This window comes from Delphinapterus leucas, chromosome 20, assembly GCF_059928025.1.
Source record: "Delphinapterus leucas isolate spDelLeu-1000000601 "Yukka" chromosome 20, BTC_Dleu_Yukka2, whole genome shotgun sequence".
NCBI lineage: Eukaryota > Metazoa > Chordata > Mammalia > Artiodactyla > Monodontidae > Delphinapterus > Delphinapterus leucas.
In genome coordinates this window covers 5,508,574-5,525,250 of record NC_143148.1, presented here as the reverse complement: position 1 = coordinate 5,525,250, position 16,677 = coordinate 5,508,574, and the positions used below count along the sequence as shown (strand labels likewise).

Here is a 16,677-nt window from a genome sequence, read left to right as displayed (position 1 = left end):
ACGTGCCTAGAGCTGGTGCTCCTCAACAAGAGAAGCCACCACAACGAAAAGCCTGTGCAACGCAACAAAGAGTAGACCCTGCTCACCACAAGCAGAGAAAGCCCACGTGCAGCAAGACCCAACGCAGCCAAAAAAAGTTAATTAATTAAAAATAAATTTTTTAAAAAAGGTGTTGCCAAAACTGGATACCTACTAACAAAAGTATTTACTTAGACCATTATCTTACGCTACAGACAAAAATTAACTCAAAATGGTTCAAAGACCTAAACCTAAGTCCCAAGTATATAAAACTCCTAGAAGTAAACATACAGAAAAAGTTTCTTGACATTGGACCCACAAATGATTTATCAGGTATAACACCAAAAGCACAGGCTACAAAATAAAACAGATAAATTGGACTATATCAAAAATATAAACTACTGTGCATTAAAGCACAGTGAAAAGACAACCAACAGTAAAAGAGAAAACATTTCTAAATCACATATCTGATAATAGATGAGTACGAAGAATATATAAAGATTCTAAGAGGGACTGATAACAAATTCCACCACAGGGACCCATCCCCAATCAACCATCCCACGCGTTGCAAACATAAAACAAAAGCCCCAAGAGTAACATGGAAATTTGAACCTAACGATAAAATAAAAAATCATTTAAAATGCACAGAAATGTACAAAATGAAAGTACCAGTGTCATAAACACATTATTGTTCATCACTGAAGGTATCCCTCCACTTCATAAGCTCTCATTAAGACGCTTCAAAATTCGCTGTTGAGGTAGAATGAACAATGGCACAGGCAATGAAAAATGTGGCATCAGCAACACTTTAGCCAACAGCCTCACAGATATGAGAAGGTAAGCTTTGACAAAGTTGTCCTGGGATAAATTCCTATACCAATTTAAAGAGGCTAAAATGTATGGTCATTGAGACACATGAGTAACACGGTCACAGTGCCCTTGAGACAGGCTTTTGTGACAGTCCCCAAAGCCAGAAAAATAACCCGGTAAGACTTATCAGTCAGACTCTTGTGATACTTTCTATCTCATATCCTAGAACATGCTGACCACTCTACTGAGTAGCTTCGAGTGGTGATTTTGTACAGAGCAAGAAAATATTACAACATACGAGGAATAGTGTCTCTATCAAAATTTTGTTACCCAGTAAACACTCTCCATAGAGACTCCACAAAAGGTTGCCAGATAAACATAGGTGGATTATCACAACAAGGAAACCAGGTAAAATTTCAGACCTTAGGAATATACTTCAAAGAAATTTAAGAGGTAAAATCATACAAAGTAAGGAGAAGGTAAAATTAGGAACAGTCGACATTCCCAGACTAGATAGAGCAGTACAAGAGTAAAAATAATACAATGTGTAAGGGTCAGACATTATAGGATCTTGAGACGGGACCATGTACTCGACCCACAGATGCCAAGCTAAGAGCCTGAAAGATTCACATATGCACCCCTTGTAGGATTTGGGATCAAAAGGAGCATCTCTCCGTCCACTGTCCTTACACTCTTCCTAAGTAACAATCACAGAAGATCCAATCCACCCGCCTGTCCCACACACCCCTAAACAAAAGGAACAGCCCTTCTGAGATACCCATCTTTGTTTACACTTTTGACTCCCACACAATGTATTCTTGGCTATTTTTCACATTTCTCCCCACTGTCCACGGCTCTTTCTCTTGCTCCAATGTGGAGATAATATTTAGATCAGAAAAAGAAATTCTGGGACTTCCCTGGCGGCCCACCGGTTAAGACTCCATGCTTCCAATGCAGAGGGCACGGGTTCAATCCCTACTCAGGGAACTGAGATCCCACAAGCCAGAAGGTGTGGCCAAAAAATTTTTTAAAAAAGAAACAGAAATTCTGGTTTATCAGGACAAAGAAATGTGAAGTGCTGTGGTTTTCCTAAAATCCCAGTTCTTTGTTCAGCTGAGGGGTGAGGACATTACAGATGGGTCAGGAAAAATATTTCACAAATTCATCCACCGCCTCCCTTCTACACAGGGAACGGTGTAATATGCAGACATCAAGCTCTCTTCCTGCAAAAACTGAGTCAAAAGCCAAAAGGCAGAAAATAGGAAATTTGGTATTTTTTAAAGTTTGCCATTAAGCTTTGTACGTGATTAAGCTCTGGGACAACCCCTGATGTAACATGAAACGTGCAGAGCATCTGAAGAAAGGGTCAGTTTAAACTCATGATGCCACATGATGTGAGTCAACAGGGCTTTCAAAGATTATCAGGGCCTCCCAAGAGGCACACAAGGGAAAATGCAAAGATACCCAAGGGCAGATCCCAGCTCTGAAGGGAAGTTATCCTCACCCAGGGAGATCAGGTTCCTGTAGGTCTCCACCATCACGTCCCTGTACAAGGCCCTCTGAGCAGGGTCCAGGCATTCCCACTCCTCCTGAGTGAATTCGATGGCCACATCCTCAAAGGTCAACCGTTCCTGAAATGAAACCACATTTCACCAATGGGCCATGAAGAGTTGTCATCTTCATACAAATGGAAAAGACGAGGAAGGGGTAAGGACTGATTCAATTAAAGTATGTGTTCTACCAGATCCATTTAGAGGTATTTGGAAAAATTATGTATCTCTAATCTTAATTTCTTATACTTTTTCATAAGACCTTATGAGGTCCTCCAATTAATATGATTTTTCGTCACTGTCAAAAATCTATGAAACGCCTATAAGTAACACTCAACGCCATGTTGTCTATGCAGAAGTGTTAGGTATTACGTTCTACACACTGAGTGAGATTCAGTATACAGATGAGATGACAAAGTTCGCAGTGCTTTTAATGAAAGGTCAAAATCTTCAACTATGATGGTGATAACAACAACAACTAAAAGTGTCTGAACACTTCCTATTGCTCTAAGTTACAGTAATGTTACTCTAAACATTACTCTAAGTAAGTACTTTTACAGGCAAGATCTTGTTATCAACATAACAGCTCATTAAAGAAAGATCTGTCCCCATCTTACAGAGGACAAAAACTATCACAGACACTCTGAGAAACCTGACTCAGATCAAGAAGGTAAGAAATGTTACAGCAAACACTTGAACTCAGAGGGCTGTGCTCAGCAACTGAAGCTTAAGAATCAAACAGTTAAGTAATACAGAAAGCATTAAAAGTACACTGACAGAGGGTTCCCTGAGAAAACTTGAAAGAAGTCCAAGGTGAATGGCATGAAAGGTCATTACAGATGTGGACACACAAGCACATACACATAAATGTTAGTAATCTTACTACTACTTAAACCATTAACAGGATTGCATAGAAAAATTCCAGGCAATGGAATATACTGCAGACAATTTCAACTGAGAAAAGATATAATATATAGTTTTAAAATCATGATGTCTTTTTTCTAAACCACAGACTTGCACATCCATGTACTCATGCACATACATATCTATAAAAAATAACTGAAATGAGAGAAAAATCTCTTGACAGATTTTTGGACAATTTTTTATCATCGTTTTATTCATGTGTATTTCAGCATCTTTCAGACAATGAAAATGTATCCACTGTACTCAATTTAGTTTGTCAACGTGATTCTGTAGTAGGATACTAAAAAAAAATGGTATGAACATTTTAAAAAAAATAGAATACTTGAACTCAAATCTCAATAAGATAACCATGCTCAAAAATATAAGTACAATTTTATCCATTTAAATTTACACAGCTAGGCATTAACAAAAGCCAAAGAATTTCTTTGTTTTTGCCACCAATAAAACATTGATTAGAAATTAGAAAATATACTATTATACATTATTTCCACAGGTTATGAAAAAATATATCATAATAGTAAAGTTAAAAACTTCCTGGACAATTAAAAATCAAGAAAAAAAGGATATGGAAAAAAATAAATTCTGATTAAACAAGAACATTTCAAGAAACGTCATGAACAGAAGGAAACACTCGATGCATTCCCTCTGGAGTTACAGTGGAGTGAAGGGGGCCTGGCCAGGGCACCTGCCTTTCACCACTGTACAGTGTGCCTGAGCAGGGACCACTAGAGCAAGTAACGGGGAAAAACAGAGGGCAAGGGAAAAACTGTGAGAGACTTGGAACTGCTACTGTTCACAAATATAAGGACACAGAAAGGTGAAAGGATGGAAAAAGACATTCCATCCTAAAGAGAGCAGGAGAGAATACATTATATCAGACAAAATGAAGAAAAACAAGTGACATGAGACAAAAAAACATTATATAATGATAAATGGGTCAATTTACCAAAAAGAAGTATCAAGTAAAAATATATATACATCTAACATTAGATATCTCAGAAAAATGAAGCAAACATTAAAGGAAAGGAAGAGAGAAATAGACAGCAGCACAGGAATACTATGAGACTTTAATGCCCCAGCTGAACTTACGGATGGAACCAAAAAGATCAATAAGGAAACTATAGACCTTACTGGTTATTAGACATAACAGATCACATGACCCAACAGCAGAAAACACACGCGTCTCAAGCACACATAAAGCATTCTCCATGAGAGACCACACGTTTGGCCAAAACACAAATCTTAACAATTTTAAGAGACTGATATCATAAAAGTAAACAATAATGAAATAAACAGCAGAAGAAAAAAAAGAAAATTCCCCCAAATGCGGAAATTAAACAACCCACTCCTAAGCCACTAATGGGTCTAAGAAGAAATCACAAGGGAATTTTGAAATATATGGATGAAAAGGAAAATACAACCTACCAAAAGTTATAACACACAATGAAAGCTGTACTAAAAGGAAATTCAAAACTGCTAAATGCTTACAGTAAAAAAAACAGATCTCAAATCAGAAATTTATTTTTACACCTCTAGGAAGTAGAAAAACAAAAACAAACTAAACCCAAGTTTAGCAAAAGGAAAGAGGTAAATAAGAAAAATGAAACCAGGGACTTCCCTGGTGGGACAATGGTTAAGAATCCGCCTGCCAGTGCAGGGGACACAGGTTCGAGCCCTAGTCTGGGAAGATCCTACATGCTGCGGAGCAACTAAGCCTGTGTGCCACAACTACTGAGCCTGCACGCCACAACTACTGAAGCCCACATGCCTAGAGCCCAAGCTCTGCAACAAGAAAAGCCACCACAATGAGAAGCCTGCACTCCACAACGAACACCCAACAATGAAGACCCAATGCAGCCAAAAATTAATAAATTAACATATCAAAAAAAAGATTAGAACAGAGATAAATAAAATAGAAAGTAGAAAAATATAAAAATGAACAAAGCAAGAGTTGGTGTTTTGAAAAAACTGAATGGGAAAACCCTTAGCTACACTAAGAAAAAAAGAAAAAAGATTCAAATAATTAAGAACAGATATGAAAGAGAAATGATTGCAACTGATATCAAAGAAAGTTTTTTAAGGAAGATAAGGAAGTACTATGAACAATAATGCCTACAAATTACAGAATCTAAAAGGTACAGGTAAATTCTTAGAAACATACAACCTACTAAACTTGATTTATCATTATGAAATAAAAAATTTGGAGATTGGTTCAAGATGGCAGAGTAGAAGGACATGCTCTCACTCCCTCTTGCGAGAGCACTGGAATCACAACTAACTGCTGAACAGTCATCAACAGGAAGACACTGGAACTCACCAAAAAAGATACCTCACGTGCAAAGACAAAGGAGAAGCCACAATGAGCCGGTAGGAGGGGCGCTATCACAATAAAATCAAATCCCGTAACTGCTGGGTGGGTGACTCACAAACTGGAGAACACTTATACCACAGAAGTCCACCCACCGGAGTGAAGGCTCTGAGCCCCACGTCAGGCTTTCCAAGCTTGGAGTCCAGCAACGGGAGGAGGAGTCCCTAGAGAATCAGACTTTGAAGGCTAGTGGGATTTGACTGCAGAACTTTGACAGGACTGGGATAAAACAGAGACTCCACTCTTGGAGGGCACACATAAAGCAGTGTGCACATCAGGACCCAGGGGAAGGAGCAGTGACCCCATAGGAGACTGAACCAGACCTACCTGCTAGTGTTGGAGGGTCTCCTGCAGAGGCAGGGGTGGGGGGTTGTGCTCACCGTGGGGACAAGGACACTGGCAGCAGAAGTTCTGGGAAGTACTCCTTGGTGTGAGGCCTCCCAGAGTCCGCCATTAGCCCCACCAAAGAGCCTGGGTAGGCTCCAGTGTTGGGTCACCTCAGGCCAAAGAACCAACAGGGAGGGTACCCAGCCAAACCCAGCAGCAGACAAGTGGATTAAAGTTTTACTGAGCTCTGCCCACCAGAGCAACAGCCAGCTCTACCCACCACCAGTCCCTCCCATCAGGAAACTTGCACAAGCCTCTTAGACAGTCTCATCCACCAGAGGGCAGACAGCAGAAGCTGGAAGAACTACAATCCTGCAGCCTATGGAACAAAAACCACATTCACCGAAAGACAGACAAGATGAAAAGGCAGAGGGCTATGTACCAGATGAAAGAACAAGATAAAACCCCAGAAAAACAATTAAATGAAGTGGAGATAGGCAACCTTCCAGAAAAAGAATTCAGAATAATGATGGTGAAGATGATCCAGGACCTCGGAAAAAGAATGGAGGCAAAGATCAAGAACATGCAAGAAATGTTTAACAAAGACATAGAGGAATTAAAGAACAAACAAACAGAGATGAACAATACTATAACTGAAATGAAAAATATATTAGAACGAATCAATAGCAGAATAACTGAGGCAGAAGTACAGAGAAGTGACCTGCAAGACAGAATGGTGGAAATCACTGCTACGGAACAGAATAAAAAAAAAAGAATGAAAAGAAATGAAGACAGCCTAAGAGACCTCTGGGACAATATTAAACGCAACAACATTCGCATTACAGGGGTCCCAGAAGGAGAAGAGAGAGAGAAAGGACCTGAGAAAATATTTGAAGAGATTATAGTCGAAAACTTCCCTAACATGGGAAAGGAAATAGCCACCCAAGTCCAGGAAGCACAGCGAGTCCCATACAGGATAAACCCAAGGAGAAACATGCCAAGACACACAGTAATCAAATTGGCAAAAATTAAAGACAAAGAAAAATTACTGAAAGCAGCAAGGCCAAAACAACAAATAACGTACAAGGGAACTCCCATAAGGTTAACAGCTGATTTCTCAGCAGAAACTCTACAAGCCAGAAGGCAGTGGCATAATATACTTGAAGTGATGAAAGGGAAAAACCTACAGCCAAGATGACTTTACCCAGCAAGGTACTCATTCAGATTCGAAGGAGAAATCAAAAGCTTTACAGACAAGCAAAAGCTAAAAGAATTCAGCACCACCAAACCAGCTCTACAATAAATGCTAAAGTAACTTCTCTAAGTGGGAAACACAAGAGAGGAAAAAGACCTACAAAAACAAACCCAAAACAATTAAGAAAATGGTAAAAGGAACATACATATCGATAATTACCTTAAATGTGAATGGATTAAATACTCCAACCAAAAGACAAAGGCTCGCTGAATGGATACAAAAACAAGACCCACATATATGCTCTCTACAAGAGACCCACTTGAGACCTAGGGACACATACAGACTAAAAGTGAGGGGATGGAAAAAGATATTCCATGCAAATGGAAATCAAAAGAAGCCTGGAGTAGCAATACTCATATCAGACAAAATACACTTTAAAATAAAGAATGTTACAAGAGACAAGGAAGGACACTACATAATGATCAAGGGATCAATCCAAGAAGATATAATTATTATAAATCTATATGCACCCAACACAGGAGCACCTCAATACATAAGTCAACTGCTAACAGCTATAAAAGAGGAACTCGACAGTAACACAGTAATAGTGGGGGACTTAAACACCTCACTTACAGATCATCCAAACAGAAAATTAATAAGGAAACAGAAGCTTTAAATGACACAATAGACCAGAGAGATTTAATTGATATTTATAGGACATTCCATCCAAAAACAGCAGATTACACTTTTTTCTCAAGTGTGCACGGAACATCATCGAGGATAGATTACATCTTGGGGCACAAATCAAGCCTCAATAAATTTAAGAAAACTGAAATCGTATCAAGCATCTTCTCTGACCACAACACTGTAAGATTAGAAATCACAGGGGAAAAAAACATAAAAAACAGAAACACATGGAGGCTAAACAATACGTTACTAAATAACGAAGAGATCACTGAAGATATCAAAGAGGAAATCAAAAAATACCTAGAGACAAATGACAATGAAAACACGACGAGGGAAGCTTAAGAGGGAAGTTTACAGCAATAAGATCCTACCTCAGGAAACAACAAACATCTCAAACAATCTAACTTTACACCTACAGGAACTAGAGAAAGAACAAACAAAACCCAAAGTTACTAGAAGGAAAGAAATCATAAAGAACAGAAATAAAAGAAACAGAAACAAAGAAAACAATAGCAAAGATCAATAAAACTAAAAGTTGGCTGTTTGAGAAGATAAACAAAACTGATAAACCATTAGCCAGACTCATCAAGAAAAAGAGATGACTCAAATCAATAAAATTAGAAATAAAAAAGGAGAAATTACAACAGACACCGCAGAAATACAAAGCATCCTAAGAGACTACTACAAGCAACTCTATGCCAATAAAATGGAGAACCTGGAAGAAATGGACAAATTCTTAGAAAGGTATAACCTGCCAAGACTGAACCAGAAAGAAATAGAAAATATCAACAGACCAATTCCAAGTAATGAAATCGAAACTGTGATTAAAAATCTTCCAACAAACAGAAGTCCAGGACCAGACGGCTTCACAGGTGAATTCTATCAAACATTTAGAGAAGAGCTAACACCCATCCTTCTCAAACTCTTCCAAAAAATTGCAGAGGAAGGAACACTCCCAAACCCATTCTATGAGGCCACCATCACCCTGATACCAAAACAGACAAAAATACGACAAAAAAAGAAAATTACAGACCAGTATCACTGATGAACATACATGCAAAAATCCTCAACAAAATACTAGCAAACAGAATCCAGCAACACATTAAAAGGATCATACACCATGATCAAGTGGGATTTATCCCAGGGATGCAAGGATTCTTCAATATATGCAAATCAATCAATGTGATACACCATACTAACAAACTGAAGAAAAAAACCATATGATCATCTCAACAGATGCAGAAAAAGCTTTTGACAAAATTCAACACCCATTTATGATAAAAACTCTCCAGAAAGTGGGCACAGATGGAACCTACCTCAACATAATAAAGGTCATATATGACAAACCCACACCAAACATCATTCTCAATGGTGAAAAACTGAAAGCATTACCTCTAAGATCAGGAAAAAGACAAGGATGTCCACTCTCACCGCTACTATTCAACATAGTTTTGGAACTCCTAGCCTCAGCAATTAGAGAAGAAAAAGAAATAAAAGGAATACAAATTGGAAAAGAAGTAAAACTGTCACTGTTTGCAGATGACATGATACTATACATAGAGAATCCTAAAGATGCCACCAGAAAACTACTAGAGCTAATCAATGAATGTGGTAAAGCTCCAGGATACAAAATTAATGCACAGAAATCTCTTGCATTCCTATACACTAAAGAAGAAAAATCTGAAAGAGAAATTAAGGAAACACTGCCATTTACCATGCAACAAAAAGAATAAAATACCTAGGAATAAACCTACCTAGAGACAAAAGACCTGTATGCAGAAAACTATAAGACACTGATGAAAGAAATTAAAATGATACAAACAGATGGAGAGATATACCATGTTCCTGGATTGGAAGAATCAATATTGTGAAAATGACTATACTACCCAAAGCGACCTGCAGATTCAATGCAATCCCTATCAAATTACCAATGGCATTTTTTATGGAACTAGAACCAAAAAATCTTAAAATCTGTATGGAGACACAAAAGATCCCGAATAGCCAAAGCAATCTTGACGGAAAAAATCAGAGCTGGAGGAATCAGACTCCCTGACTTCAGACTATACTACAAAGCTACAGTAATCAAGACGATATGGTACTGGCACAAAAACAGAAACATAGATCAATGGAACAAGATAGAAAGCCCAGAGGTAAACCCACGCACCTACGGTCAACTAATCTATGACAAAGGAGGCAAGGATATACAATGGAGAAAAGACAGTCTCTTCAATAAGTGGTGCTGGGAAAACTGGACAGCTACATGTAAAAGAATGATATTAGAACACTCCCTAACACCATACACAAAAATAAACTCAAAATGGATTCGAGACCTAAATGTAAGACCGGACACTATAAAACTCTTAGAGGAAAACATAGGAAGAACACTCTTTGACATAAATCACAGCAAGGTCTTTTTTGATCCACCTCCTAGAATAATGGAAACAAAAACAAAAATAAACAAATGGGACTTAGTGAAACTTAAAAGCTTTTGCACAGCAAAGGAAACCGTAAACAAGACGAAAAGACAACACTCAGAATGGAAGAAAATATTTGCAAACGAATCAAGGGGCAAAGGATTAACCTCCAAGATATATAAACAGCTCATGCAGCTCAATATTCAAAAAACAAACAACCCAATCCAAAAATGGGCAGAAGACCTAAATAGACATTTCTTCAAAGAAGACATACAGATGGCCAAGAAGTACATGAAGAGCTGCTCAACATCACTAATGATTAGAGAAATGCAAATCAAAACTACAAGGAGGTATCATCTCACACGAGTTAGAATGGGCTTCATCAGAAAAGCTACAAACAACAAATGCTGGAGACGGTGTGGAGAAAAGGGAACCCTCTTGCACTGTTGGTGGGAATGTAAACTGATACAGCCACTATGGAGAACAGTATGGAGGTTCCTTAAAAAACTAAAAATAGAATTAACATATAATCCAGCAATCCCACTACTGGGCATATATCCAGAGAAAACCACAATTCAAAGAGACACATGCACCCCAACATTCATTGCAGTACTATTTACAATAGCCAGGTAATGGAAGCAACCTAAATGCCCATCAACAGACGAATGGATAAAGAAGGTGTGGTATATATATACCATGGAATTTTATTCAGCCATAGAAAGGAACGAAATTGCGTCATTTGTAGAGAGTCGTGGATGGATCTAGAGACTGTCATACAGAGTGAAGTAAGTCAGAAAGAGAAAACCAAATATCGTATATTAACGCATATATGTGGAATCTAGAAAAATGGTACAGGTGAACCAGTTTGCAGGGCAGAAATTGAGACACACACGTAGAGAACAAACGTATGAACACCAAGGGGGGAAGCCGCGGGGGTGGTGGTGATGGTGGTGTGATGAATTGGGCAATTGGGACTGACATGTATACACTGATGTATATAAAACTGATGACTAATAAGAACCTGCTGTATAAAAAAAAACCAGAAAAAACCTACTTATTAGGTTTATAGACCTGTGTGCAATTTTAAAAAAAGAAAACACTAGTGTTACCTTTAAAAAAATTTTAAAAAAGGTACCTATGGTAAAACAAAAAAATGTGTTTTCGAGATATCACATAGATTCATTTTTTTCTTTCCTGTCTTTCAGCTTCTACAACTGTCTTATTTAAGCCCCTCTATTAATATATAAAATATGCCACTGCAAAAAAAACCAAAAAAAACCCACAACCCAATCCAAAAATGGGCAGAAGACCTAAATAGACATTTCTCCAAAGAAGACTTACAGATGGCCAAGAAGCACATGAAGAGCTGCTCAACATCACTAATTATTAGAGAAATGCAAATCAAAACTACAAGGAGGTATCACCTCACACCAGTTAGAATGGGCATCATTAGAAAATCTAGAAACAATAAATGCTGGAGAGGGTGTGGAGACAAGGGAACCCTCTTGCACTGTTGGTGGGAATGTAAACTGATACAGCCACTATGGAGCACAGTATGGAGGTTCCTTAAAAAACTAAAAGTAGAACTACCATATGACCCAGCAATCCCACTACTGAGCATATACCCAGAGAAAACCACAATTCAAATAGACACACGCACACCCCAATGTTCACTGCAGCACTATTTACAATAGCCAGGTCATGGAAGCAACCTAAATGCGCATCGACAGATGAATGGATAAAGAAGATGTGGTACGTATATATAATGGAATATTACTCAGCCATAAAAAGGAACAAAATTGGGTCATTTGCCGAGACGTGGATGGATCTAGAGACTGTCATACAGAGTAAAGTAAGTCAGAAAGATAAAAATATTGTATATTAACGCATATACGTGGAACCTAGAAAAATGGTACAGATGAACTAGTTTGCAGGACAGAAATTGAGACACAGTTATAGAGAACAAACATATGGACACCAAGGGAGGAAAGTGGCGGGGGAGGTGGTGGTGGTGTGATGAATTGGGAGATTGGGATTGACATATATACACTAATATGTATAAAATGGATAACTAATAAGAACCTGCTGTATAAAAAAATAAAATTCAAAAGAAAAAAAATTAAAAAGTTGAACCGAATTATAACTAGAGAAATTCAAAAAGTAATCAAAAACCTCAAACAAAGAAAAACCCAGGGCTTCCCTTGTGGCGCAGTGGTTAAAAATCCACCTGCCATTGCAGGGGACATGGGTTCGAACCCTGGTCTGGGAAGATCCCACATGCCATGGAGCAACTAAGCCCATTTGCCACAACTACTGAGTCTGCGCTCTAGAGCCTGCAAGCCACAACTACTGAGCCTGCACTCTAGAGCCTGCAAGCCACAACTACTGAGCTCACGTGCCACAACTACTGCAGCCTGTGGGCCTAGAGCCCATGCTCCACAATAAGAGAAGCCTGCGCACTGCAACAAAGAGTAGCCCCCACTCGCCACAACTAGAGAAAGCCCACGCCCAGCAATGAAAACCCAACACAACCAAAAATAAATAAATAATAATTTTTAAAAAACAAACAAACAAGAAAAACCCAGGACCAAATTCTATGAAATATTTACAAAAGAATTACCACTAATCCTGCTAAAATTACAGAGTTGAAGAGGGAACTCTTGCAAATTCTTTCTATGGAGCCAGCATGATTCTGATACCAATCTCAGACAAAAACACAACAAGAAAGTAAAACTAGAAACCAATACCCCTGATGAATATTGATGCAAAATCCTTAACAACATACTAGCAAAATAATACCACATTAAAAAGATCTGACATGTTGACCAAGTGGATTTTATTCATATAAGGCAAAGAGGAGTCAACATACAAAAATCAATTAATGTGATACACCACATTAACAGAGTAAAGGAAAAAACCACACAGGACCATCTCAATTGATGCAGAGAAAAGCATTTGACAAAATTCAACAACCTTTCAAGATAAAACACTCAACAAACCAGAAAGAGTAAATTCTCTCAACATAATAAACGCCATTTATGAAAAAAGCACAGCTAACAACATTCTCAATGGGGACAGACTGAAAGCTTGTCCTCTGAGATCAGAAAGAAGGCAAGGATGCACACTCTCTGCACTACTGCTCAACAATGTACTGAAACTCCTAGCCAGAGCAATTAGATAAGAAAAAAAAATCTAAGTTATCCAAACTAAAAAAGTAAACTTACCTTCTTTCCTAGATGACAAGGTTTTATATGTAAAAATCATAAAGATTCCGTAAGAAACCTGCTATATCAAGAGTGTTAGAAAAGTTGTCGTATACAAACTCCAAATGCAAAAATCGGTTGCATTTCTATACACAATGAACAATGTCAGAAGAAAACAATCTTATTTACTATAGCATTAAACAGGGATGAAATATTTAGGAACAAATTAGCCAACATGGTGAAAGACTTGTACACTGAAAACTACTAACCATTGCTAAAAGAAATCCAAAAAGATACAAATAGAAAGACAACCTGTACTCATGGGCTGGAAGACTTATTCTCTTAAAAAATCCAAGCTACACAAAGTGTTCTACAGATTCAGTGGACCCATTATCAAAATTTCCATAGCAATCTTTGCAGAAATAGAGGGAAAAAAAATGCTAAAAGTCACAGGGCAGTTCTAGAGACCACAAATAGCCAAAAGTCTCTTGAACAAGAAGAAAGGTGAAGGCCTCCCTTTTTATTTCAAAACATATTAAGAAGTAATCAAGATGGTGTGGTACCGGTATAAACACAGATAACATAAACCAAATGAACAGAACACAATACTCAGAAATAATCCTTTGCATATATGTAAAATGTATTCACAAGGGTGCCAAGATACACATAGGGGAAAGGAGAGTATCAATAACAATGGTGCTGAGAAAAGAGATATCTACTAGGAAAAGAATGAAGCTGGAATCTTGCCCGTATCAGAAGTAAAACTTTCTGTCTGTCAAAGGATACAATCCAGAGTGAAAAGACAACCTCTGAGGAATGGAGGTGATGAAAGTAATTTAAAGAATTTCCAACTGCCAGAGATTTAGGTTGATTTCATAGTTTAAATCCGATGATAAACTAAAACACCCTCTGCCACTGATGTCTATTTTTGAACTTTCCATTCCATTACCAATCATCAAGATTTAAGGAGAGTGACTCACATGTTTAGCTTGAACTGCCTTAGAAAAAGTCAGAACAAACTGCTCCAATTGGTCTGATTTTCGGATTTTATCAGGTATTGTGCACGTTAATACCTGACTTCCAAGTGCAGCTTCTGTACCCTGGTTGACAGAGAGTGGACAGTGCATCCAGATGGGGCCCCTCAACAGTCCCTGCTGCCCAAGAGCACTGACACCACGTCTCCAATCCGTGGGTGTGAAATCTAAGTGGAGACGACAGACCCTGAGGGAGGGCCCCGGGTGAGTGTGAGGTACAGGTGTCAGGCAGGATACTTCAGAGTCAGACAAGATCAGCAAGTCCAAAAGAGGGCATTTCAGAAAAAACAGACTGAGAATCAACCAAAAATATGACTTTACCTGAGAAAGAGCCATTTCCGACTCCTTTTCTTTCCTCTCCCTCCTCTTCCAGGCTTCCTCCTCAGGAAACGTGAGTCTTTAGAGGTCGATCCTGAAAGTGGAAAACAGGCTGTTTAATGCTTGCAATCAACACACCCCCTTCCTGAGTCACCACCACACACACAGGGAAGCCCTCAGCATGTGGAACAGACGGTCTTCTGCTGCCCACTGTCCCAGGAGGGGCTCAGGACAGTAACTCCCACACAGAGTCTAACAGGTGAGTTTTCCCACCCTTTCTTCAGATCTCGCTCCCCTCCTGGTGAGGCCCTCACGTACCAAGCAGCAGCGGGCACCTCAGCTGGACCCGACAATCCCCTGCAGGTCACAGACCAGCCCTGATCCATCCCCACGCAGAGCAGAGCCCTCACCCTCAGCCCAGATCTCAGCCCTCAGGAATGGGGGGACCCAGAGTCATGATGCTCAGTGACGGATCCAGATTGGAATCACCTGGGGCAACATAAATATTATCGAGCTTTGGTCCCACACTGACTACATGAAGAGGAATCCCTGGTCAGAGGGTACAAAACATGTCTATGCATAAAGCCTCATCGATCTAATGGTAAGCCTGGGTTGAGCACCACTCACAGGAGGCAAGCCCAGCACAGCCCCCACTTTCTTGTTCTTTCCCAGCTTTACTGAGGTGTAACTGATGAATTAAAATGATGTAAATGTAAGGTATGCAAAGTGATCCTCTGAGAGATGTGTATACTGTGAATAATTGTCACTATCAAGTAAGTCACACTTCCATCAACTAAGAATTACCATTTTGTGTGTGTGTTGTGAGGACACTTAATTGTTTCTCTGTGAGCAAATTTCAAGTATATAGAAACAGTATAGGCAGCATGCAGTACATCCGATCCCCAGAACTTATTCATTTTACAACTGAAAATCTGTATACTTTGACAGACATCGCCCCATTTTCCCTACCACCCAGCTCCTGGTAACAGCCTTTCTACTCTATGGCTCTATGAGTTTGATAATTCTAGTTTCCATGTACAATATCTGTCCTTTGTCAGGCTTATTTCACTTAGCATAATGTTCTCTAGGTTCATTCATTTTGTCATAAATGCAGGATTCTTGATTTTTCATATTTATATACAGTGAATAACATTTCATTATACATATTCTATACATACTATACAATATACAGTACATGTTTTGATACCACGATTTTGTTACCCATTCTTTTGTCAACAGACATTTTGGTTGTTTCTGTTCCTTGGCTACTGCAAATACCGTAATACTCATGAGACTGCAGATGTGTCCCTGAAAACACTGATTTCCTTTCCTTTGCATATCTGCCAGAAGACAGTTTGATAGATTGTGTGTCTGTTCTATGTTGAATTTATTAAGGAACCTCCATATTGTTTTCCAATTTAGCGGTACCATTTACACACCCACCAACAGCACACAAAGGTTCCCTGTTTTCTGTATTGTGCCTCTGTGCATATTTTGGGAGGGACAGGAGTGGATAATAGAGTACCCAGCACTGGCCTGGCAGCAAGAAAGTTGCAGCTGCATCTTCCCAAGGATGAGCCCCTGGACTGCAGATCACTGCAGTGTTGCTGTCCTCGGATTCTTGCAATAATCTTTCCCAACAACACGAGACTTTACGACTCTTCTCAAGTTGGGCTCACAGACCCATATCTAGCAGGACCTCCCTACTAAAAACCTTCTGCAGTCTTAAGCTGACTACTCATAACTTCCAGTCTGGACTCAAACAAACTTACAAACTCTCATGGGGTCCAACACAGTGTCCACAGAGCCCATAATGATCCCCTCATCCT

The 16,677-nt window shown here is 39.0% G+C and overlaps 1 protein-coding gene across 1 annotated transcript in view; it reads right to left on the bottom strand.

The window, feature by feature from the left end:
- Nucleotides 1-14,942, bottom strand: part of LOC149744562 (uncharacterized) — a 45,172-nt gene extending 30,230 nt beyond the window's left edge. The window contains exons 1-2 of the mRNA XM_022586149.3: nt 14,852-14,942; nt 2,333-2,459 (exon numbers count right to left, since the gene is read on the bottom strand). Coding sequence (XP_022441857.1) covers nt 2,333-2,459; nt 14,852-14,866 — 142 coding nt within the window. The 5' untranslated portion in view covers nt 14,867-14,942. The remainder of the gene's footprint in view (nt 1-2,332; nt 2,460-14,851) is intronic.
- Nucleotides 14,943-16,677: the final 1,735 nt, after the last annotated feature.